Below are 26,180 nucleotides of genomic sequence, written 5' to 3'. Positions count from 1 at the left end.
GAAAGACAACTTACAGCCTTTTATATGCTCTGTGATGCTAAGCTGCTAGTTCCCAAGGCCTGATTTTTGATTCCTTTACTCCACAGCTTTCTTGCAGTGAAAAACTTAAATATTTTCTTAATCAATCCCTTAATAACAGAACTATGTAAAGTTGAGCAGGCTTAGGCCAGCAAAGACATGTATCATCAGTTAGGGTTCAACAGATGAAGCTTTGAAACACTCATCAGGTTTTTCCTTTAAAACAGGATATGTCATACAAGGGGATGACCTGAGTAGCCAAAAAAAAAAAAAGCAAAAAGATGCATTTTACCATGTGTTAGTCCTAAAACCTTACAAATCAACAGACAATATACTGATACTCTGTAATGGATGAATTTAGTGCCTTCCACAGTTAAGGAAACTCCACAACTGATTCTTGTCAGCTACCCTTATTTGCAAAAGATACCTAAGCCTATGGTGTTGCTAAACTCAAAAGTTTCACACTAGTGCCACTGCTGACATTCCACAGAGCTGGCAGAAGATTTGTAGTGTAGGACAACACAAGTTATTTTAACTACAACCAAAGGAAAAAAACCACATTTCTCTCACAAATCAAATTTTAATAATTTGCTTTTGAACTTTTTATCTGGACAATCATGTAGCTATAGGTATTTCTGTTGGAATAAGTACAGTTGTATCTCCAAGGACAAGCCAAATTAATTGATTATGTAAGTTACTTGATAATTATTTTAGATGGGACTTTTACAGGCAGACTTTTTACATTCTGTTGTAATCAGAATGACTGAAAGCACGGACGGCTGACAGCTAACTGACTGACAACTAACTGACTGACAGCTAACGGACAGCCCACCACCAGCCCACGCGCCCCGCCTCCCTTCCTGCTGCGCCTGCGCGTCAGAGCGCGGCGCGCGGCCGCCGTCAGGGACAAGGCGCAGGCTCCGTGGGGCGGGGCTGTGGGCGGGGTTCGTGCCAGCGGTGTGTCGGGGGCGCCCGCTGGCTCCGTGACGTGACGTAACGTGACGTGACGCGACGCGACGCGACGCGGGCACAGGTGAGCGGCCGCTGGGGCTGGGCCGCGGGGGCCTGGGGGGGAGCGGGCAGCAGCGCGGGAATGCGGCTGAGGGGAGGGCGGCGCCGCATCGCCCGCACTATGTCTGTCTCCCTTCCCCGCCGGGGCAGGCTGAGCTGCGCAGAGCGGTGGGGCCCGCGCTCCCATGGAGGACGAAGACTGCCCCGACCTGGTCCCGATAGACCCCGTCGGCGCTGAGGAGACTGAGTCCAGCCCCGGCGGGAAGATCCCCGTGACCATCATTACGGGCTACTTAGGTGAGAGCGGCCCGCTGCCCTTCCGTGCCCGCGGCACGCCGCGCTTCCCGGCGCCGGGCGGAGTCGTGTGGGGCTCAGGGCTTCGGCTTGGGGGCGTCGGGGAGCGCCGACCTGAGGGGCCGCAGGACGGCTCGCACACGTGTCCCGGCAGGTCTGGCGTCCGTGCCCGCGAGTTGCGTGGGTGAGCCGGATCCAGCGTCGCTGGCGCTGCACATTCAGCGCTTCACCGCGTTTCGGGCGCCGTGTCCTTGCAGCGCTCCCACAAAGTGCGGTTCCAGTGAGATTTGCAGAAGCATTTTGAACAGCTGTACAAGCTTTTGTTGCTGCTTTTACCAGCCTGTTTTCAGGGCCTGATTTTTGTGGTCGTGTTTGACAAATCGATTTTTGCCGCTAAATGTCAGATTAGCATAAAATGTTTGCCTCAGTTAAATGCAGACTGAATTGCAGTCTTACAAATGTGAGGTTTGGCCTCCCTCCCTTAAACCAACATAGTTGTTTGGAGCTTCAAATATATATGGAAAAGATCAAGTGAAATTTAGGATGGCTAACACTGTTCTAGGAGTTTTAACTTTGTACTGCATCATACTCTCTCAAAAACCCTAAGGGCAGGGAAGGAATGCTACTCTTCCAAGTTTCCCTAGTTGTGATCTTGTGCATGAGATGAAACCATAATGTGGTATTACAGAAATTCCGAACACCTTGCTTAACGATGCCTCATCTAATGGCACATCAGTGATTACTGATGACAGAAGAGCTGGTCAGAAAAGGCAGTGGGAGGGAGAAGAATAAGTACTGCTTTTGTTAAGAGAGGCATAATGAGTGTTCTAGGAAAGGACTGCCTAGCTGGTAGGGGAGTTGTAAGTTTATCAAGCCCTGAGACTTACTTAATGGAAAACTGTGGGTGCTGAGATTTAGTGTTCTGATAGTTCCATGGGGTCAAATATCTATACAAATTGATTTTTATAGTGTTATAACAGAATACAGGATACAAGAATGGAAACATGTATTTCAGAAGAGAACAGGTTTGTCTGAAGTGTGCATGTACACAGTAGTATTTGCTTTTTATTTGAAAATTTAAGCTTTTAAAAACATTTTAATAGAAATATGATCTGTGTTCTAGGAGCTGGAAAAACAACTCTTCTAAACTACATACTGACAGAACAGCATAATAAACGAATAGCAGTTATTCTGAATGAGTTTGGAGAAGGTATGTAAACCTGCAGAAACATTTTTTAGCTGTAAAATGACAAGTGTGTAAAACTCCTGGAAATCAAGAACATTGTAATTTTAAATCCATTACTGAAATTATTGAAATACATCATAGTTTTTAGAAGGGCAAAACGTTCTTTGGCTGTTGTTCATGAAATAATTCTGTGCATTAATCTGTTTTGTACATAAATTCAGTCCCTCAGAATCAAGTAAATGAATATATCACCATGTTAGAAATGCTACACTTCTGTTCGTCCTATTCAGTTTCAAGCAAATGGAAATTAAAATAACACATTCCTGGATATTTTATTTCATTTCCTCACAGACACTTACGGATCAAAAATTATCTTAGACTAAGAAAATGGGGAGATGTGTGCTTGCTGTCTGTTTTTCTTTGAACTCTTTGCTTTTCTTCTCAGGATTTTTAACTGTTATGGCTGTAATTTCGTATCTGTACCATAATCAGCATACTTAGAGTTTGCACTTTGTTGTTGGTGATTTCTTTTTGTTTGATTTCATCAACAAAGATGCCTGTCATTTTTCTGGTCATGGAGCCTAAAAGAAAATGTGTAGACAGAGACTTTATGTGATATGGAGGTAAAGGCCGGCTTCCTTTTCTTTTAGCAAAGTTTATGGAACTTATGCTGTACTTACATCCTCTGAGTTTTGGTCTTTGTAGAACCAACTTGACTTTGTCTTTTAACTTTCCCATAAAATGGAAGAAGATAATTTCTGAAGAACATATCAGCTTGAATCTTTCATATATCTTTTGCAGGCATTGTCATATAAATTTTTAGATTAAAATTATAGTACTACTTATATTTCCAGGAAGTGCCTTGGAGAAGTCCCTGGCAATCAGTCAAGGAGGAGAACTCTATGAAGAATGGCTGGAGCTCAGGAATGGCTGCCTGTGCTGTTCAGTAAAGTAAGAAAAGACTTGTACAAGTTCTTACAGTGGGTTTGTGGGGAACTGATGAAAGGAAAAGACTGCATGGGTTTGATTCCTAAAACTGATAGTGGTATTGATTATGACTTTTTTTGCCAGCTATAACAAGAAATGGAATTTGGGAGATGTAAATTTGTTTCCTTGTGCTGCCTTATTGGATTTGGACTTAATGTCTTTTAGAAAAATGGTCTAAGTGCCACCATATACACCACTGGGGTATTGTAGGGTAAGGAGCTCTCCCTCTTCTGTTGGTATTATATGCTTTTATGTAGATAGCCTAAGATTCAAGGAGGCTGGAACTAGGACTCACGTTTCCTAATTTCCACATTGAATACTTACTCTGTGGGGTTTTTTTCTCTGTATGTTGATTAATACTTGAATATTGTATACCTCGGAAAGGATGGAGGGGGAACCTTTTGGTGACTTAATGAAGCACAATATTCCGAATTGTAAGCTGATGGTCATGTTAAAAAGCAGGAATGTATTTGTTTCTTCTTCCTGTTTGTTAGAATGCTGGATAGTTTATGCTAGGTTTATAATAAAGGTGATGGCCTCTTTGTCCTGAAAATTTGGAAGAACTAGTTCTGTACCTTTAATTGGGATAGTAAATGGAAAACTGAAGACTATTGCATGGTGTTTTACGGGGATGTAAGGAATGCTGCCCCTGCTGCTATGTTTTATTTATGTCAGTTTCCTATATAAGATGCCATATTTCTGCTTCAGGCTGACTTAATCAGCTGAGGTTTGAGTAAATGACACATCTTGATTTTGTTGTAGGTGACATGGAAAGGCAGGAGAACGTGGTTCAGTTCCATCACCTCCCTCGACCCCCCCCCTTTCTTTTTGTAATCTCAACTGCCAAACCGAATAGTTACATATTTACACAAACTGACAGGGTTTTCAGTGTTTGAGAACAAATCATCATTTAACTCACCTTTTTAATGCCTGTGAGGAGTAAGCAAATACTATTTTTCAGACTAAAATTAAAGAGAAAACTACAATTTGCCCAATATTAGAGCAGCAGCTTGATAACTGAGTTTCCTTTGCAGACTCTTAAGTTCTGACTCAGGCTGTTGCTTTGATGATATGGCCACTGTGTTCTGTGTCAGAAGATACATGTTTCTATGTGTTTTAGCTTGTTTTCCCTGTTCTCAGGTTTGTTTCTTCTTACAGGGACAGTGGTGTGAAGGCTATTGAGAACCTGATGGAAAGGAGAGGAAAATTTGACTATATATTGTTAGAAACAACTGGTTTGGCAGATCCAGGTAGTTCACGTTACTGTTTTCATAACCATGGACATTATTCTGTTTTTATGAAGTGCTTATTTGCTCACCAGTCAGCTCACTGCAAAATGTGTTACAAAGTGGTGACCTGTCAGGCACATGCTTTAATTGCTATGTAGACTAAAACTGAATTAGACAAGGTGCAAAAGCAAGGTTATGGGCTTGGTTGTTTGATTGTGTGTTGTGATTTTTTTTTGTTTTGTTTCAACTTGCTCTAAGTTGACTCTAGAGCTTAACAGTAATCCAGTTAAAATATATTTGTATCAAGAGAAGACACTGGGCTTGGAGCAGAGGAGCACACTCTAAAACGAGTAGTTTTCAGTAGCCTTTTGCTGTTCTACATTACTCCTTTGAAGTTATTAGCATCTGATGTATTGTTATATTTGTTGTGATAGCCCTTATATTTTGTGAAGTCATAAAATACTCTGTGAAACAGACCAACACATTCATCTGGTATGTACAGGACAATGACAGATCTTACAAATTCTGTTCGTGCCCTTTAATGATATTTATTATAAATAGGTGTTTAAACTTGAGCTCATGTTAGTAATAGCTATCTAAAGCAATTTTCTCTGAACCATCTCAATTAAAAATGCGGTGTTGATTGTGAGTGAATGAAATTAAGTTGTTTCCCATTTAGGAGACTGAAACTTTCCAGCTCCAAGCTAAATAGTTGTCATAGTAAAGTTGTTTAATTCAGAATAAAGGACATTGATTTGGCCTGTGTTACACACAAATTCTATTCGAGTGTAATTGGAAAACTATGAAGCTTTTTGATAAAAAAATCAATAGTTACCAGAAAACTTAGTTGTTTTGGCCCTTGCTATATCTTGCATGAGTAAGCACTGTGAACAACTGACAGGTATTTGGTGTTGATACCAAGTGATGTTTCGAGGACTGCATCTTGTTGCTTTAGGTGGGCAGTTTTAGGTGTTAGAATGAGCTTAGTTACCTGTCTTAGACAGCCTGCAGTAACTAAGGTTTTGATAACTAAAAAAAATAAAGTACTGTTGCTGTCAGCTCCTCTTGTCCTTCATATTGTTGCTCTCATTTATGTTAAATTGGTTTTATTTCATAACAAATTATGATTTCTTAAAAATAAGTCACAGCACATCCTGCAGTTGCTAGAAGCTGTTTTACAGGGCCATTTTAGCAGAAGATAGGAGTAGCGTAGTCCTAGGCCATGTGTAGTATGCAGGTGTTGGGTTACAGATTCCGAGTTCTTGATAGAATGTGGTCCCGGTTGTCCAAATACTTACTAATTCTTTTTGCTCAAGACTCACCTGTTTAGTATGTACTGTTTTACATTCTGAAGAAATAGAAAAGACTATGCAAAGAGAGAGTGCTATGCGTTTCATTGTTCCAGAAACTCCTTATTTGGATAGAAATTCTGTCTATAATGAGGCCTAGCGTGTAACAAATACTAGAATCGCCTAAGCATAGAATGATTCAGTTTGGAAGGGATGTTAGAACACCTGAGGTCCAACCTCCTGCCTCAAGCAGCTATAAGACAAGACCAGGTTGTTTGCCATACACAGTCATATATTTCTGTTGTCTGAGCATAAACATGACACAGCCTCTCCAGCAACCTGTTTTGTGACTACCTTTTCATGGTGGAAAAAAAAAGAATTCTGATATATGTGGTTTGAATGTCACTTCAGCTTATTACAGTTGTCTGCCATCCTTCTGCCACAACCTGCCTCAGTCTTCTCAACGACTCGCCAGGGAGGTTGCTGTTTGATTCTGCAAAAGCTGTCCAATCTCCTGGCTGAACAAATGCAGTTCACCCACCTCTCCTTGTAGGGCCTATGCTCTGGCGTCACCTGTCTTTGTGATCCTGCACTGATGTCTTTCCTGTATGAGGGAGTGCTGGCCACATGTGGGCTTAAAGTGCTAAATAAAGGAAAGCAGCCTGCCTCAGCCATGCTTCTGTTCCAGCATCCAGGAGTGTTTTTGGCTTTCTCTGATCCCGGGGCACACTGCTTGCTCAGCTTGCTGCCTGCCAGGACCCCCAAGGCCTTCTCTCTAGACCTGCTCCCTGGCCAGTCCATATCATTGTCAGGGCGTCTTTGTTCTCACGTGTATTTCTCAATGCTCTTTCTTGCTGAATGTCATTGGGTTCTTGTTGATCATTCCTTCCTGCCTGGCCAAGTCCCTCTCGAAGATAGCTTTGCCCGTAGATATGTCAGGTGTTCTTTTCTGAATTTGGTGTTCTCTGCAAACTCTTCCAACCCCTTCTGGGTTCATGCTAGGGGTGCTGAACAGGACAGGTCTCAGGATAGACCCCTGCAGTACCCTTCTTACTGCTGCCTTCCAGGTAAGATAATGACCTGTTAACTTCAACCTTTAGAGATTAACTATCCAACCAGGTTTACATGGTTGTCTTTCCATTCAGACTGGTAATGTCCCAGTTTGGTTACTAGAATATCTTCAAAGACCGTGTTGAAAAATTTGCTAGAGGTGATGTAAACGGCATAAAGTGCTTTCTCCTTGTCGACAAATAAAAGTATTTTTTCTCATAAGGCAAAGTACAATGTTCACAGATTGATTAGGCGTGATTTACCTTTGTAAACTTGCCTTCCATGTGCAACATCTGTTTGCAGATTGAACCTGCATTAGATACTTCTTAATCTATCTTAAAATTATCTAAAGCCGGACTTTTTCCTGTGTGGACCTGAGATAAATAAGGAAACGTTCTTTTCTATATGCAGTTATTCTTAACTTTATTTGTCCTATTGATTTATGATGGAAGAAACTGCATAGGAGAGTTTATAGAAGCCAGTGTAGAAGAGAAGGTCCCTAGGAGGGAGCTGATTTCTCCCAAATGTCGCAGTTCCACTTTTCTTTAACTGTTTTATCTCCTTTTTTAATGTCCTTTTTGTGTGTACCATGAACTAGAAACAGTGTCTGAAAGGCGAAGAGGGGCAGTCTAGAATGTTTTAGAAATTAGGGACCCTTAGAGTATAGTAATGGCAGGTAGTTGATATTACTGATTAAAAGTAATTTAGACAACTTACATGCATCTGGAATAGTGAGATTTTGAAAGCTTTTTGTAGTCATAACTGTGGTTGTGCACACAAGCATAATACTCTGGTAGCTGTGGTTAGGTCAAACATGTGGTTGGGTATTTGACATCTATGATGCTTTCTGAATTTGGAATATAGGAGTTTCAAGTACAGCACTACAAACAGTTTTCTTATGACATGTCTGAATATTGATTACTGGAAAATGTCAGTTTTGCAACTAAATGTACTGCATGTCTTAGGAGCTGTGGCCTCCATGTTCTGGGTTGACTCGGAGCTGGGAAGTGACATCTATCTTGATGGTAAGAAGTGCAAGCTTGTTTTCCAACATATTGGCATTCCGTAGCTGGATTCAGTGTGATGTTTTCTTATCATATAAGGCAAGGTTTCAGAAAGTGTTTGAAATATATGATCTTGGTTCTCACATCCCCAAATTTGACCACAGAGATCCACTTGCTTTTTCTAATGCTTTCTAATGCTGGTGAGCTGTTTCAGGTTGCTAAATCCAGTGAAAGTTGTGAAATGCTTTATTCGGGTATCAGATATGAAGAGCTCTTGATTGTGGTGTAAGGAGGGGAAAAAAAAACGTGTTAGTTAGGTGTTGTAAAAAGTTATTTAGGAGTTATGATACAGCTCTCATTGTTTTTTCTTCCTAATGAAGTGTTCCCTAAATTGTTTCTTTTTTTCTGAACTCTTAACTTATCAACATCTGGACTCTCCTGCATTGCCTTTTGTTTTCTGCCTTCATTGCCTTTGTACTATTGTTAGCTCTAGTATTTGCTGTGTTCCAATAAAAATCTGAATTTACTGTAATATAAATCATCACGATATGTACTTAAAGAGTGTGGTGAATGCTGATTTTTTTTTTTTTTTTTAATGTAGGGCAAAACCTTACGTTTTGACTTTAAAAAGTACCCTACTGACACTTTGGTCAGTGAGTCAGATGCCCATCTAGCCAAGGAAACATTCAGTTGAATAGGTAATGCTTCCTGAGTCTCTATGAGAGAATTGTAGGTTGCTGGTCACTTAGAATCACAATAGCTGCATACCTCAGTCAGTCCCCTTAGTTTGTTTTGATAACCTTTAAAAGTATACCTCTGTCAATTTGACATTTCAGAAGAAGGAGGAGAGGCATTCTCCTTGTGAGAATTTCTCTCACCTGGGTCCGTAGACATTTTTTTACCACAGTTAAAATTTACAAATAAGAAAATCGTTAGGTGATGAGTCTAATGTTCTGATGCCCTGGAAGCATTGAAAGTACTATAACCAGTTGTAAATGTGTTTATACTTTTACTTTAGTAGTTGTACAAGAAGTTTACAAGTTGTTAAATTGTTAGCTGCTTCAGCACATTGCTATTCCATTGTGATATTCTCTTTTAGGTATTGTATCTGTTGTTGATGCAAAGCATGGACTGCAAGTAAGTTACTGGCTTTGTTACATGGTTTAAACCTGCAAATTAGAACAGCTGTAGCAATAATGTTCATGTGGATGAATTACATATTTACAATAGTTTTAACTCTTACAATGGATGAGAATATATTTCAGTTTCTGTGGTCATTAGTGCTATATTTTGCATAGGAACAAGGAAGTACCGATACTCATAGGAACTGAGTTTCTTACTAACACAGCAGCATGTCTCCTCAGAGTTGTCAGGTCGCTAGATTCCTTCTAGTTCCATCACTTCACTCAGGAATCTTGGTCATATTCCAAATTGGCATTTGGATTACTGTAAAAACAGTGGAGAAGTTTGTCTTACAGAGTGTAATTGGTCCATGTTACTTGAAAAGAGAGGAGTAAAAACAAACCTCTGATACCAGTGTGGTAACAAGTGAGTTAAGGCTCAAATTGAGAAGGGTGCTTATGGGATGGCAACTATCATTTCAGATTGAAAGATTACTTCGTTACATGGAAGCAGACAAAAAGAGCAGGTGTTAATCTATATAAAGTGTAATGTAAGATCAGACTTGTAGAACAGTGAGGTTGGATAACAGCATAAATTGTGATTAAGTCAAATAGTTCATTTTTATTTTGTAATGACTAGTCGTAAAAATAATAATAATCATTTCCAATTTAGTAAATTAGGAAGTGACTGCTTTGATTAGGCATTGATTTTTCAGGATTCATAATAAAAGTGACCATAAGAAAGGATGCCTTCATGGTATAAAAATACCATCATGCTGTAGAAGTGTTTTTAATATCTCTGTATTTTATAGTGGCTGTAAAAAGCTGAGAGAATTGAAGACTAATGGTTAAATAATAAGGAAGTGTTTCCCCCCCTTTGTAAGATTTTGTTTGGTTTGGACAATTTAAGTTTCTTGTTTCAGTTGAGCTGATGTAATAGCTGATTTACTGAAATGGGACAGTCCTGTCTTCTTCTGAATTTGTGTTGCACTGGGATGGAACTAGTCTAACCCCATAGCAAGCCACTTTGGCAAGTTAGGCCATTATGTTTTGCAAGGACTTTTGTGGAGGAGTTGGTAGAAGAATGAGGACAAAGGGCTGAGAGCTGTTTTTCTGTTTTAAGCAGGAACCAACTTCTAAATCAGCTCAACTATCACAAGAAACCACAGCGTGTCTTAAGTCAACCCCTTTTTCAGCTGAGTGCCCTCAAACTAATTCAGAGGGGTTTTATTACTTGCAAAAATGTTGTTCTGTTTCTCTTAATGCAATGCAGGTTATTGGCTTCAGTCAGACATAATTGTGTTGCAAGTAGTATTTCAAAAACAACACAAGGAGGTTTTGAAACATTCAGCTTTTCTGTCAATCATTATTTTCGGCAGCTCACTGAAAACTTATTTAATCAGTAAGCTTATACAAAACTGACATCCACTCAGAATAGTAGAAACTTCAGACTTTCTCAGTTATATGCCAAGTAAACAACTTTTGCTTCGTATAAGGGACTTGTTAACTTGTGCAGTTCCTCTTGTTGCAGAGCTTGACCTCAACAACTGTTTGTGATTCAAAGAATTTTGAAAGCAATACAGATAATGACATTGAGATAATAGGCAGCAATTTAAGGGTGTCATGCTTCAAAGAACCAACCAATCATAAGAAAAGCTGACAAATAGTACCCTGCGGCCAGTCAGCCCAAGTGAAACTTAAGTGACAAATGAAATAATGGGTTATCACTGTAATGGATTTGTCACCCAGCAATCTGAAATACCTTCTTTTTTTTTTTTTTTTTTAATCAAGGGCAAACATTTGGACAATTTGAAGTGACAGTTCTCTACTTTCAGAACTTGACATCTGGACTAGTGACATTGTCTTTTTCAGGGCAACAGATCTGACAACGTTTAGTTCAGTAGAATCAATACAGAGAGCATTACAAATAGTGGGAGAGGTTGTCTCCCAGTCATCCTGTTGTATGCTGTTTATGTTGTACAGAAACAGGAAATAGTTTCGGGGTTTTCTTTTTTCCTTTTTTTTTTTTTTTCTTTTTTTAAGATGACAAACTGACAGTATGCAATAATCTACTTTTGTTTTTGAAGTCAAATAAAGTTAGATGCCTGATACTTCCACTTGAAGAAAAAAAATCAGTTTTATTTTTAATATACATATTTCCCATGACATTTAATTCCACTTTCATTTGGTATTCCTTTGTCTTGAAAACCAAGTTTCAAAGTACATTTAGACCTGATGAAGGAGTCCACAGGACTTTCTATTCTACCCGAAGATGTAAGGCATAATAATGTTACAGCATCAGTTTGAAGTTTTACTGCCTCCAGGTGTCTGCAATGCTTCTGCCCTGGAGATTTCTGCCTTCATGGCAGAGTGGACAGAAAATTATTAATAGCTGAGCCTTTGCTGCTTCAGTGTAGTCTGTTGTTCTGCCTAAATTAAGTAAGGCTCTCTGTTTCCCTTTCATTAATTCTTCTGTGAGGACATGAGCTTGGGCAGATAGGTGCAGCACAAAGCTGCAGATGATACTGAACTACTGCAGCATGACCAGAAGCTGCTGCTTTTGTCAGTGCTGACTGACTCTTCTGCCCAGTTACAGCTTGCATAGGCTGCAAACACTGATATTGTTGAATGTGTAAATGGACTTTTTCACCATCATTTTACAGAAAAATCCTAGATGCCATCTTCCTCAATACCATGTTGAGAAACATACCTCAGCTGAATTGGTTTTGACTTCCTCTAATTGCAAATGAATTTAAATGTCATTTAAATATATTTAATTCAATTGTTTTAATTTTTGTCTAGCACTTGACAGAAGAAAAGCCAGAAGGCCTTGTCAATGAAGCTTGTCGGTATGTATGTATAAATTAATTTTGTATATCACAGTTAGGAACGGCGCTGTATAGAAGGTCATTAGAAATGGCTTCTTTTGTAAGTGTTTTTTCTCCTGCTTTGCTTTTGAACCAAGTTAGATTGGTGTAAAGAGGTTAAAAAATGGAAAAGTGACTTAATGCTCAATTTGGTCTTTTTGCCAATATCTGACTTTTCTAATACATATTTTAAGAGGGATGGGATTTTACGTAAGTGAAGGGGAGCCACCTGTGCTGGAGGGAAGAAAGAATTGGGTGCTAGAATCTATCAGATGCTCAAAGTAGAACTGGAAATAAAGCAGTATTTTTTGCTAAATGTGAAGCCACAATGATTAGGAGTGATTATAACAACAGAAGTCTTTGTTAAGCAAAGAGACTTCAAGTGTGGCTTTAGAAATACCACATGCAAGAGAAATATGGGCTTGTGAAGTTCATAATCACCAAACACTTCGGATTGGGTGACGTATGAAATCAAACCAAAACCCCACAAACAAGCAAAACAAACAAACAAAACAACCAATCACCACTAGGCCCACCAAATGAACAGAAAAACAACTGGCAAGCCTTTGTAGCTTGGTAGACTCCTTATGGCACAGGAGAGCACCTCAAGGAGAAGGCAGTAGTACTTTAATGAAACTAGAACATCATGGAGTATCACTAATGTTTGCCTTTCTGTACTTACAGTGGTCATACTATTTTTTTGGTGCTGTGGGAAAGATTGTGTTTCTGCCTTACAAAAAAAGTAATTTTTTTTCATGTTGTCTTTTTTTTTTTTTCTTCCCCTTAATGCATAGGCAGGTTGCATTAGCTGATCTTGTAATCATCAATAAAACAGATTTGGTTTCAGAGGAAGAATTGAATAAAGTCAGAACATCTGTCAGGTATGAAATTTTTGGCATAACTGCAACACTGTACTGATTCAAAGTATTAATTTAAACATAGCTCCTTCTTGCTGTTAATAGTGGAAAAGAGACTGCCCCTTCTAAAGGCATTTCAATACAGTCTTTGCAGTTTGCTTATCTAGGTAAGATTTGATGTTGCCCATTAAGGACAGGCCTTTGTCTTAAATGTCTGTACTCTTACATTTTTTGGGTAGCTGTTCCCATTTTTCAGAATTGGCATCAGGGAAATAAAAAGTCTGCTGGTAGATGTGAGTTCACTAGCAAATGCAAAGATAAATGAAGGAAGTCCCAAATAATTGTCATGGGTGTAGGACAGCCAATGGTCTGGATCAAATCAGTGATTAAGGACATGCCCCATCTTTTTCTATCAATACCATGATAACCGAAATGAAACAAGAAAATTTTTAAGTAGTTTACAACTCCATTAGTGTTTTGAATTCTAAAAGTAAAAATACTTAGACCCAACAGAGTGTGTCTTGAGTAGTCTTGGATAGGAAAATGCAATTCTTGCAGGTAGTATTTTGTTGTTGGATCTTGTAAAGTTCCCCAACCCTTACTTAGGAGATGAAAAGTCACAGAAACGAAGTCTGGTGGGATGTCTATTGGTTTGTTCAATCTGGCAACAGAGTTGGGATTGTGGTGCTGTTTTTCATGCTGCTTTCCATGGATAACTTGTTCAAGCAATATATTACAGTTGCATTTTCATCTAACTTCTGTTTTTTCTATTTGATTTTTAGGTCAATAAATGGACTTGTTAAAATTCTAGAGACGCAAAGATCAAGGTATTAAATGGCCACTGTTAATAGGTTTCACATCCTGCTTCTTTTGTGACAGATTTAAGTATGCTGTTAGACTAGTTTGCTTAGAGGAAAGCTTTTGAAGTAGAAATATTTAACTCAGGATTTATTTTACTAATAAACATTTAGATTAAAGTTTTTTTTAAAGAAGTAAGCATTTTTCTGTTCTTTGTTACTGTTCTCTAGTGTGTAAGTATTTTTAAAAAATGACTGTTTAGATGTAGCTTAGTTTACAGAGCTTACCACTGGTGGGTTTTGCTGAACTTTGCAATTTAACTGTTGCTTAGTGGTTTTTACAAAAGCTTGGGCAATATTTTTCAAAACCTGCATTTTGTTCGAAGTTTAATATGAATACGGCTTTTAATTACTGAAGTTGTATTGTAGTCATGTTGCCATTTGTGGAGTAATAGCCTTTGGAGAATTTCTGAAAAATGCTAATACAGATGTAGTTTAATCGACTTCAGCATATTACAGAAATGTAGCAGATTTTTAAGGGAGTGTTACAGGTAGAAATGTGAAGTTTCTTGTAACTTGTGGACCAGATCTTGCAACTGAAGAGTAAATTGCAAGGCCTAGTTGTCTCTGATCTAATTATTGCTCACATGCACTATAATGTTTTCTTTTTGTTCTGTCAGCTTAAAGATTTTTCTCACTTGTGATGACTGCTGCAAATAAGTTGTTACTGTAAAATGACTTTGAGAGCATTGTAATGAAGGCTATAGGAAGAAAAAGTAATTGCATTGTGCTTGCTATTTTTTATTGAAATTCTGACTCAGATTTCTTCTTTAATAAGCAGCTAAATGAAAATGGTAATCCCAGGTGTTAGGAGAGCAGTGTATCTTTCAGACCGCTGGGACTGATTTGTGTACTGTTACATCAATTATTTGACTATATTATGACAAGTGTTCCTATAATAAAGGTTTATGTTTTAAGCAATTTTTGAAGGGAAAGTAGTAGACAATATTAATAAACTATACTTGGCTTTTCTAAGTTATTGTCAAGTGTAATTGGAAAGTGTAGTCTATATTGCTTTGATTGTAAAAAATGTTTCTAGTGCAAGTATGTAGCTAGTTGTTCTTACAAGTAAATATGATCAGTGCTGTCTGTTCTCTATTACATTTTTCATTTGTTTGTTTCAGTTGTTAGAGACCAAATTCTTCATAGTAGCAGTTACCCAGTAGTGTATTTCAGTTTCTTTTGCTAACATTATGTCAGTGTAAGCTACAACGTTTTTTGTATAATCTTCCAGGGGATATGTGTGTGTATATTGAGAGTTTATACTAAGGGTGCCAAATAGTTGCTGGGAAGAACTTCAGGGTTCATTTTCCCATTTAGGGAAAATCAGTTATTATTCAGGCATTCAGTATGAGGTATTTTATAGTCATTCTTGGAAGTACCTTGTATTTTACTATATTTTTTTCAAGTTGTGTTTCTGTGCTTACATATTACTGTGTAAATAAACACTGTGTTTCCTTGTAGAAGACAATACCAGCCACCAACCTCCAAAAATAAGGCTAAGGACTGATTACGTTAGTATGATAGACAGTAAAAAAAAATAAGCTTCAATGAACTATTTTAAAAATAATTATTTAAATATACACAGCATTTGAATATAGCAGAAGTACGAAGCTTTCTTTCTTCCCTCTGTTTAGAGTTGATCTCTCCAGTGTCTTGGACCTGCATGCTTTTGACAGCTTATCTGGCATAAGGTATGGTGATAATTTTGGTGTCTTTCATTAGAAATAATGTCCATTGTATAGATACATGAACAAAATAGACAAACTGAAATCCTGGCTCAGATTTGCATCTGAGTTTCTGTTGGAAATTCTAGTTTAGTCAGTTGTTTAAAATTTTCACTTTGTAAGTGGTATTCTGAGATTGCACAAATTTCAAGTAGAAAAATTCACAGCAAAAGCCTTTCGACCTTGTAAAGTTAAATAAGCCAGAGTGTGCATGGTTGGCTGGTGCTTTTTTTTTTTTCCCAAAATACAAGTTCACTCTTTTTTGGTGCTCTTAAAGGATTTCAAAATTTTTCTCACTTCACCTGATGATGAACTGGAGACCTCCATAGTTTTCACAGAAAACGATGAGTGACTGAGGTTCCACCACAAATGAAGCCACTGTGAATTCCGGTTACTGAGTTCCATGGTGGTTTGTTTGTTTGGTTGGTTGGTTTGTGTGGTTTTTGGTTTTGGTTTTTTTTTCCTAATACCAAATGTGTGCTTCAGCATCTAGTTGGGTGGAAAACTAAAATGAGGTGAGGGGAGAAGGAGTTTCTGTTCACCTTGGGTGCTGAAGTTCTTCAGCAAAGACAGTAAGGAGTACTGGACCAGTCATAAAAGAAAGGAAGGAATGTGCAGCTGAGGGCAGTATCAGCTTCATTTTTCTTCCTGGACACACACTGTTAACTTCAGAGAAAGGAACATAAACATTTTCTTGTTCACAGAAGGGAGAAATTGCAGAAGGTGCAAGCTAGTGACCTCTAGTAGATGAGATGTGCTCATCAGATTTTGTGGAGAACTGGTGCAGTACTATCCAAAGGATAACCTGCTTTTCCTGAGTCTCTGCTGCCCTTTCTTTTTGCTGGCACTGGCTTTTGTCTAATCGGCGAAGCATAGTGTTTGTTTCTTTTGAGCTCCTGGTATGTACCGATTAAATTGTACCAAAGGCAGCATCAGGGAGGTATCAGAATAGGCATTCAAAAGGAAGTTAAGGGAGGAGGAAGGCAAATATATCCTTTATGGTCAATAGATAACTATTAGGTTTATAAACCAGATCATAAACCCATGTCCTGAGTTCTGATGATGTATTAGCTAGTTAAACTGTCTCATCTTCGAGCCACACAACAGAGAGAAAGTGGTAAGACGATGTGAACCAAAAGAGGATCATTCTTCATAATGGCTATCTACAGTTAGATCTGATTAGCTGTAATATTGGGTGGCATTCTGCAAGGTTTACTAAGAAGTGCTATGCTCTAACAAATCTGAAAAAGTTCTTCAGGAGCTGATCATCCCTCCCCCTCCCTTTCTCCCCACAGTGATGACTTCTGCCCTGTCATCTGTAGCAGAAAATATCTGCATCCAACACCATTTGAGCACAAATACACACCAGTGCACTAATAAAATGGCTTTTTAAACTGTATATTATAGTAAGGATTTCTGCCAGTGTAGCAGATGGACACAACATCTGATCGGTGTGACTGTACTGTTAGTACCTGTGGTCTATACATGCCTGAGTGACAGGAAACACATCAAGAGTTCAGGATTCTGTGGAACACAGTATGAGAAGAAGACAACAAAACAAAGAAGGTTCAAGGAGGAGTTTGAAATATTATGTCAATAGCAGACAGTACCTTTTCCCCCACTGTTAAAACCTTCTTCAAATTTACGGTCATCAGAGTAGAAGGAGCAATATTGATGGGAAATCTTCTCTGAAGTAGCAGAGAGTTGTGATCATAGTGACTTTGCTGTAGTACTCCTTTTCTGTATATTGGACATAAGACAGAATGTTCTCTGGTATAGAAACTGTATTTCAAGAAATCTTGCACTGTCTTGGTTAAAGAGATGTGGGTGTGGTATTAAATCTGCAGTAAAATTTTACATTGTCACACAAAATGTTTTGTAAACTAAGATTCAGGGTCTTACTGTATCAAGTCGCCAAGTTCGTTAATGAAGTAGAGGGAATCAATTTTGAATTAGCAGATACACTGCGCAGTAGGAATGCGCCGTGTGTACAGCAGAGTTGGAGTGGGACGTGTGCATATAGTATTTCACTTAATGTTAACAGATTTTATTCTCACAAATAATGGCTTTGTACATCTTTTCTTGCTTTTCAAAGAATTCTTCCAAAGGTGGTTTTTTTTTTTTTTTAAATCTAATAATCAACAAATTCTAGGGATTGATTTTTCCCTTCTTGCTTTAATGATGCAGTTTGCCTTTGTTCTTACTGAAGGGACTATCAAGCGTGTTGTTCTTGAAGTATAAATATTTAAAATCCCAAAGATACTACAAATAATTTCCATAATCATGTTCATATTTTATAAAACTAACATTCTAGCACAAGTCATTAACTAGATCAAACTAAAATGATTAAACATATCTGTTTTGAGATTAAAATTGAATTAACAGTTGAGGCTTATTTTGAGTATCTAGTCTTATTTTTTATATTTTAGTTTTGCTCTGCAGTACTGAAGTTTATTTAGATTTTGAAACAATGACACTTTGTCCATTCTACTAAAACGCAACATTTAACTTCATTTATTTTCAGTTTGCAGAAGAAATTTGAGCAGATGAAGACAACACATGCACATCTAGATAAGGTAATTACCAAAACTACTGCTTCAGTCTTTCTGTAAGAACAAGATTGTTCAGGGTAATTGCAAGCATTGCATGCTAACGATGTTACCTGTTCAGATGGTTTCAGTTAGGGAGTAAAGTGTTTTATGGTATTTGGAAGATTACATTGAATACATGTAGGAATGTGGTTTGTCATAGACAGATTCTAAACGGATGTAGTAAGTCTTACTTTCAAAAACAGCTTCCATGGCTCCAGATAATCACACCATTCATTGATTCACATGGACAGTGTTACTGAAACAGACAAATAGCACCACTCTTTCTCATATTTGCAGAATCAAGTTCTCCTTTTGTAGCCTGTCTTTATCCTGTAGATTTTCTGTCCAGTTGTTGTCTGTATATGTAGATAATAAGGGAGATGTTATTCATGACTTTGCTTTCTTTAAAGCTTTAATAAAACTTCACTGAGTAGTTAAGCAGGTGTAGATTTCCGTTCTGTGAGTGCTTCACATTGTTTTCACAAGAAATAATAACAATTTAAGTTTTAGCAGTGAAATAGATTCAGCACTATAAACTAGGTATCAATCCTGTAAACACATGTATGCTAAAAAAAGAAACAATTCTGTTGATATTATTTTTAGTATGTCAAATTAAACTGGAAAAAAGTATTCCTCGACCCACCCCACACAATACTCAAATCAGTGTGTGTTTGTATCAGGGTAGAGTCTTCTCTCTCCCTGTGTACAACATACTGATGCATAATGCAGCTGCAAATAGCATTTCTGCCTTTGTGTCTCCGATCTGAGCAAATACAATATTTTTTGTGATCAGCATATCTTTTTCCCTAAATTTGTCTCTGAAATTAGTCTGGTCCAACATCCCTACAGAATATAAATGGTTCTATGCTAATCACAACTTTTAAGCATCTCTCTTATCCGTGATGTACAGCTTTTACTAGAAAGGCTCCTTTTGTTTGTTTTCCAAATGTTATGATCACAGTATCATTTTCTGCTTAGGCCCATCTCAAAAGCAGAACAGTTTTAAGTTAGGGAATTACTGAATTTATTGCCAGGCAACAAAAACTTGTAATTACTGATTTGAGTACTGAAAAATGCAAAACAATTACACAAACACTTGCATGAAATGATTGTTTTTGTAGTGTGGAGCTGTTTGACCAGTAGGAAACAATGAGAATTAGTTGTTACTATCCCTGTTTAATTCAGCACCCACATTTTTAAAGATGATTGTTGAGACAGATGAGGCATTAATGAGAGCAGAACACTTCAGTCGCGGTAGGCTGCCAGTCCTTGTGGGGTGATAAAGCCTGCTTATTATCTTCATGTGGAAGGTCAACATAAGCCAAACTACACTGCGTGGAGCACAGTGAGCTTTTGTTTGTCTTGTTTTGAAGCTGCTTGAAGTGTTAGCTCTTGATTGTTTTGCTGAGTTTACTTAGTCATTAGGTAAACATTTAGATTTGCTGCCTGTTGCTTTTATTTTTTTTTCTTAAGTTAAAATAGTCATCTGAAAGCAGCAATAATTTCAAAGAATTTTAGATTGTACGAAAAGTAATTGTAAGTTCCTCTATGCCATTGAGAGTTTATAGTGACAAAAATAAGTGTAAGACACATAAATTCCTTTATTTTTTAATAAATTAATATTTTTAAACTACACATTTATTTTCATGTTCTGGTTTGATAACTGGTTCTGAGCAGTAAGCTGGTGGTTACTTTGGAATAAGACGTTACCTCAGGTGCTGCTTTTTTTTTTTTTAATCTGTTCCTACATAGTCTTATTTCTAAAAAGCTTTTCCTAGCATGAGAGTATGGATATGTGAAACATATGTTGATTAATTTTTGTCTGATAGAATTGCGATGAATATCAGAAATTGTGACAAAGATCAGTATGCCAAGAAAATAGCCTTCTTAAACGTGTTTGAAAGATTGAGTTTACTAACCTGTAAGAATTAAAATTATTAGACTTTCTTTGAGAACAAACATCAACTACAGCATAGAATTACACAGTAGAAGTTCATGGCATTAAACTACTAAATGTACTGTGTATGTCCTTAAGTGCACACCTATCGTGGGGGAGTGGTTTAGAGTCCTGCTTACTGCAGAACAATATTTAGATTTCTCAAAGAAAAGTGTGATTTAAAAGAGTTTGATAGTTTCACTTTATTATTTACCACATGGAGGAAATATACCAAGCTGAATGCTGTTGACCTTTTCTCCAGGAGCCTGATACCTGTTAGCAGTGCAAACTTTCAGGTGTCTTCTCTCCCTGTTAACTGTTTGCTTCGGAGTCTGTATTTTAGAGCTGTGAAGGCAAACTTCCACGTGAGGCCTGATAACCGTATACAGAGCGCTCTTTCATGAAACAAAATTCTCCAAATCAAAAAAGAATTAATGGAGTAGAATAGCAGGAGGGCTGGCTCAAGCTGGGTACCTGCCCAGAGATCCAACCTAAGTATAGAAAACCATAGACTTTTATATCTTTACCGACCATTCATACCATGATTCAGTTCAATAGCAATATTTCACTTTGGGGTCTTCTTGCTTCTCATTGGATCTTTTTCACTGATTTCATATGTGCTGATTTCAACTGTAGACATTGTTTATGGTCCATAGCCTTGCAGGTACTGTTTGTCTGAATAAATCCCTTTCTTTTTAGCAAAGTGCAAAACAGGCCCTCTTTCACAGATGTCTGTAATGTCTCTGCGTTAGCCTTGAAATTTATTTTTTTCCCAGTCAATTCCATTCTTACCAGGAAAGTGCAAAATTGACGTTATCTTGCAAGTGTTCAGGGTAGTTTACAGTTGCTTTTGGTAAATTTACAGCTTAAGACTTCATCAAATCCAGCTTACTAAGTAATGTGAAGCAGAGTATACTAAAAATCATACAACTTTACACTTCTAAATGATTCATTGTATTTATTGTGCATTTACTTAAGCTAAATGATTAATGTTAAACTTAAATTGGGCTCATCCACTGACCTATGAGTAATAAAACCATCACCATACAGCCCACTTATTTAGCAGGGAGAGCTCAAAGTGGGCTCACTTGGGCTGTTGTATTTATGGAATGAAGTGGTTGACTTTTAGTCAAATTGCACGGAGTAGGAGAAGTCTGCACAAGACTCCCTGTGCCCACAAGTTACCAGTGTTCAGTGTGCCTTTCTGCTTCCCTGTGGGTTTCCCAAAAGGAGTTCTTGGCCTGGCTGTGGCTCAGGCCTTTACCTCTTCTGGAGCCTAGACCAAATGGCTGCTGGTTTGGTTGCAGGGGAGTTGAGTGCATCCACCACAACACCCAAACAGAACCAAGAAGTGTAGCATAATATAGCAAATTAGAGTACAATAGGTTTTTTTAAAAAATTTGATAAGGGTATAAAGTTGCTTTTTAATGAGGCCAAGTTATAAAGAACACTTTTTGAAATTAGTGTAATGATATGTTTGTTCAGTTTGGTAATAATAAATGGGTCTTTCCACTTACAGGGTATTATTACAGTAACATTTGAAGTTCCAGGAAATATAAAAGAAGAAAACTTAAATCTCTTTATTCAGGTAAGTAATACATCACTGTGAATGGAAAAATCATTGTGGCTTTCTATAGAAAATTATCCAGTGCCATTCTGTTTATCACAACACTTTTCCTTTCCATAGAATCTTCTGTGGGAGAAGAACATTAAAGATAAGACTGGGTGCACCATGGATGTCATAAGACTGAAGGTTAGTCAGAAATTATCAACTTCTTTGTTTTGTGCTTTCTTCTGTTACACCTAAAAAACTGTAGTGTGCTGTCAGTTACAGACCTATCAAAGGTGCTGCTAGATCATAGGAGGAGAGCAGACAAAACAGGGAATAGCGATTTTTTATTGTTCCATGTAGAGAGTTTGTTATCTGCTGGCTGGTGGTCAACTTTAAAGGAGATAACTGTCAGAGAAGCAAAGATTGGTCCTCCTTGTTTTGAATTGAGAGGGAAGATGTGCAGTCCTAGACATCAGTGGCAAAGTTAATAATCAGGACACACTTAAATCACTTTCTTTTTTTGACCTTCATTGCTTTGGAAGATTCCGTCCATCTCATTAAATGTCTCCTTATCAAGATATTGGATACTTTAGATTGCTATCTGCAAATATAATTGTTGGCCTAATATGTGGAAGTTCAATTTGGCAAAACACAGTAGCACAATACTAGTTGTAGTCTATACTTCAGACTTTTTAAAGTATTGTCAGACTGCAGTTTTAAAGCTGCAGCCCATAATTACTCATTTTCATTCGCACTTCATTTGTTTTTCAGTTGCATGGTTTTGAGAGGACAATTTAGGGTATATTTTCATTTTCCTTATACCAAGCAGCCATGTAAATCATTAAAAAATGAGAATCAAGTCTGTCATTTGGTAGGCTGAAAGAAATAAAAGAAAATACGCTCTGGTTTGTTTTCCAAGAACACTTGTACATCGTGGATAGTGACATAATTATTTTCATTTCATTGGAAGAAAGGTTGTGTTCTTGCTCCTTTGGCAACAAAACAAGAATATTCTTGTCTTCACCTTCCTGACAAATAGAATAAAGTAGCCACTGATGCATCTTATGCTGTCTGAAAACAGTACTGCTGTGCACAAGTACATTTTTGTTGTACTGAGTGTTGGAATCAAGTAATTCTTTAGGGGATCTGAGGCCTGTGATAAGCTGTGTGCTGGCCCTCAGTCATGGACAAATACACCAAAGAAAATGAGCCCCAGGTAATTATAGAATGGGTTCAGAAGTTTATTGCTTTTGTATTTATCTCTTACCTGCAGTCATAATCCTTTTGGCAGTGATAGTCATAGAACTCCAACTAGTCTGTCAAATACAGACTTTTTCATGAAATGTCTTTAACTCTTTTTTTAAAATTTGATTTTATTTTCCTGTGTGTAAGTGTAAGACATTTTACAGAACATGTTCCACTGAAATATTTTACAAAGTTTTATAAAAAATGGGGAAAACTCTTTTAATGTAACTTTTATTATGTGGGTTAATGGACTCACTCTGATAGTAATCCCTTCTAATTCTGTTGCTAGTCATTTTACTTCACAAATGTTTGTTCAGTCTCCAATATTCAAAGACCCTGCTTCAGAATAGTGCATATACTGAGCATGAGAGCTTAATCAGAATAATCTGAAATCAAACATTTTTGCTTATTTTACATCATCTTTGCTGACAAGCAGTCTTTCATGGACAGACACGTCATACAGCATATACATATATGATGTGTATTTATATATATTCAAAGTAGCGTAGTAGCTGCTGACATTTTATTTTTACTTTAACACACTAGATACTGAGCAAGTGAGGAACAGAAGGCAGAGTATGGCAAAGTGTCATTATTAGTCTTTAACAAAAGAAACACATGTGAGAACAGATTTTATGAGTGGAAGTGATCATACTGCATGGTTATTTTGACTAACTGGTGCATAGTGGCCAGAAATATTTTTCCCTGCTTGGCCTAGTTTCAAAGGTGTTGGTTTGTTTTCTCTCACTTAGATGTTACATTTTTAAAGGTTTGTTTATATATCCTAACAGTTATTTTTCTGATAAGGGACTGGTATCTATTCAAGGCAAATCTCATCAGGTGATAGTCCAAGGTGTCCATGAACTCTATGACCTGGAAGAGACTGCAGTAGAGTGGAAAGAAGATGAAAAGAGAACAAACAGGCTGGTCCTAATAGGTAAGAAATTTTGTACCTCCTTGTTTGATTTCAAGAAGCTGCTCTTTCAGCAGGCAGTCCTGTGTCTTTTCCAGTGAAAAGCAACTGACCTAAGCTGGCCTGAGTAATAGCAGTGAGTATGTTCAGTATGACCTTGAGTCAAAGGTTTATCCATCAGGACCTCCTGCAGTTTTATATTCCAGCTGAGAGGAATCTACACAGAATCACAGACTGGTTAGATATGGAATGGACCTCTGGAGATCATCTAGTCCAACCCACCTGCTAAAGCAAGTTCACCAGAGCAGATCACACAGGATCGTGTCCAGGCGGGTTTTGAATGTCTCCAGAGAAGGAGATTCCACAGCCTCTCTGGGCAGCCTGTTCCAGGGCTCTGGTACCGTCAAAGTAAAGAAGTTTCTCCTCATATTCAGATGGAACCTCCTGTGCTTCAGTCTGTGCCCATTGCCCCTCATCCTATCGTTGGGCACCACTGAAAGGAGTCTGATTGCATCCTCTTGACACCCACCCTTGAGATATTTATAAGCATTGATAAGTTCCTCTCTCAGCCTTCTCTTCTCCAGGCTGAACAGACCTAGATCTCTCAGTCTCTCCTCACAAGAAAGATGCTCCAGACCCTTTTAGGGACAATAAAGTAAACTACTAAGTATTTATAAATTATATGGGCATATTTAATGTTATTTTTAAAATCCATAATTATAAATGTGATTATGGGAATAGTTTGAGTGTTTGATCAAATTTTCAGTAACTGTAAGGAACGGGATTATAGCCATTAAAATGTGTAAAATCTGGTTTGTTTCTGAAAAGCTTGTAATGCTGAGGTTGTATGTTTCTATTTCCTACTTGTTACTCTCTGCTTTGCAAAGTGTTTTTTATGACCCAAAAGCTTCCAGTTTTCCTCATTTCCCTTACTTTTACAGCTTGAAGTCTGTTGTTGCATGTAAAATCTGAAGTTACCTTGTTACTGCCAGCTTAATTTTAATATTCCTCTGCTTTCACTCATTAGCATAATAAACATTTTATTTGCAGAGAAGGCTTGCAGGTTGCTACTTGTATGCATTTTTTGTAATACACTGTAAAATATAATTAGCTAATTTATTTCTCTTACAGGCAGGAACTTGGACAAGGAGACCATCAAAGAAGTATTCATAGCCACTGTAAGAGAGAAACAAGGAAATGGTTGACATCAAAGTACAGAAAAGATGAAATGTCAGTGCTTAACCCTGCAAACTTTTTATCACAGAAAAGGCCGAATGACATGCAGTATAGTAGTTAATTTTTCCTCTTGCATTTTACACAGCAGTTAAACCCTGAAGTCCTCCTAAGAATCTCAGCTGACCTACTTTTTAAAGACTAGGTTTTGTGGTCTAGAATCAGCCACAGGGAATTCTACCATTTTGGATTGGGCTTAAGTTACGTCAGTAACATAATTTACCTGTACAGAAATGCAGATAGGCAAAAGGCTGTTGTTTATGCTGTAAACGAAGCATTACATGTTTGAAGCCTAGTGATTTCTCCAGCTAACTGTCTTTTACTACTGGAAATGAAGCAACAGTGTTTATTGCCAGGGATGTAATCACAGTGAGAAGTATTTAGTGTTTACTATTAAACTGTATTCCATCTCTTTCCACTTATTTTGTGATTTTTGAATGTATACATCCATCCCAAGTACCACTAAACCTGTTGTATAAATGAAACTAAAGATCCATGTGGTCTTGAGCCTCTGCTATCAATGTAATATGTACTATCTGCATAATAACTATGAATGCATCATTGAGTCACCTAGCCAATGTGTTGAAAGATCTAGCTGACCTCACAAATCACAGAATGGTTGGGGTTGGTAGGGACCTCTGGAGATCATCTAGTCCAACCCATCTGCTATAGCAGGTTCACCAAGAGCAGATTGCACAGGAATGTGTCCAGGCAGGTTTTGAATTCAGTTATTGCTGTTAGTTTAGGCTTCACTCTACGGTTCATCTCTATTTCTAAAGTACGACGAAGCTTCCTGTCTTTGTTCTGTCTTCAAGGCCGTGACCCTGCCAGTCCAGGATTTAGGGGACTGGGGACAGCACATTTTCACTGTGTTGTCTAAACTGCCCTATGTGATTTGTTATGGAGTTCTCTGAAACTGTGTTTGGGTGCTGTCCTGAAAACTTTGAAGCTTTTATCTCTGTGCTTGATACTTATACAGTTCAGAGTTGAATTTCCTGCCCTATACCTTATCCAGTAGTCATTGTTCACCTCTTAGCTTTAGAGGGATGTGTTAATTACAACTGAGTGAATGCAAAATGAGTGAATGCAAAAAGTTAAGGTGGAATTAAAAATGTTTCAAAACATAATTCTAGGACATGCAGCAGATATTCTGAAGAATGGACTCTTAGCTACAACGCTTCATGATGTGTCTGGCTAAGTAGAATTTTTTTTT

The 26,180-nt window shown here is 37.8% G+C and overlaps 1 protein-coding gene across 3 annotated transcripts; it reads left to right on the top strand.

Annotated features, from left to right (window-relative positions):
• The first annotated feature begins 1,076 nt into the window (after window positions 1-1,076).
• Window positions 1,077-25,385, top strand: LOC309451710 (zinc-regulated GTPase metalloprotein activator 1A-like). Of its 3 annotated transcripts, none has more exons than XR_014186313.1 (15): window positions 1,077-1,326; window positions 2,447-2,533; window positions 3,364-3,460; window positions 4,655-4,746; window positions 8,030-8,089; window positions 9,168-9,205; window positions 11,992-12,038; window positions 12,851-12,937; window positions 13,696-13,740; window positions 15,408-15,464; window positions 18,022-18,073; window positions 21,544-21,612; window positions 21,712-21,777; window positions 23,648-23,758; window positions 24,866-25,385. XR_014186313.1 is itself a non-coding variant. In XM_082075711.1 (15 exons), exons 1-15 carry the CDS (start codon window positions 1,215-1,217, stop codon window positions 24,937-24,939), a joined length of 1,113 nt encoding a protein of 370 aa, XP_081931837.1. In that variant the 5' UTR covers window positions 1,085-1,214; the 3' UTR covers window positions 24,940-25,385. The 3 variants fall into 3 exon arrangements, 2 of the variants coding, with proteins under 2 accessions (XP_081931838.1, XP_081931837.1); XM_082075711.1 differs by having other exon boundaries at window positions 1,085-1,326; window positions 23,629-23,758; XM_082075712.1 differs by lacking the exon at window positions 12,851-12,937 and having other exon boundaries at window positions 1,083-1,326; window positions 23,629-23,758.
• The last annotated feature ends 795 nt before the right edge of the window (window positions 25,386-26,180 follow it).

The sequence above is a fragment of the Streptopelia decaocto genome, assembly GCF_964273445.1.
Source record: "Streptopelia decaocto genome assembly, chromosome: Z".
Classification (NCBI taxonomy): Eukaryota; Metazoa; Chordata; class Aves; order Columbiformes; family Columbidae; genus Streptopelia; species Streptopelia decaocto.
Note: the sequence above shows the minus strand (reverse complement) of the source record. Positions and strands in the feature narration are given on the sequence as shown.

Coding starts and splice junctions, on each gene's coding strand:
- LOC309451710 (XM_082075711.1), top strand. CDS start 1,215: ATGGAGGACGAAGACTGCCCCGACCTGGTCCCGATAGACCCCGTCGGC. Junction 4,747..8,029: donor AACTGGTTTGGCAGATCCAG/GTAGTTCACGTT, acceptor TGCATGTCTTAG/GAGCTGTGGCCTCCATGTTC. Junction 21,778..23,628: donor TGGATGTCATAAGACTGAAG/GTTAGTCAGAAA, acceptor TTTTCTGATAAG/GGACTGGTATCTATTCAAGG.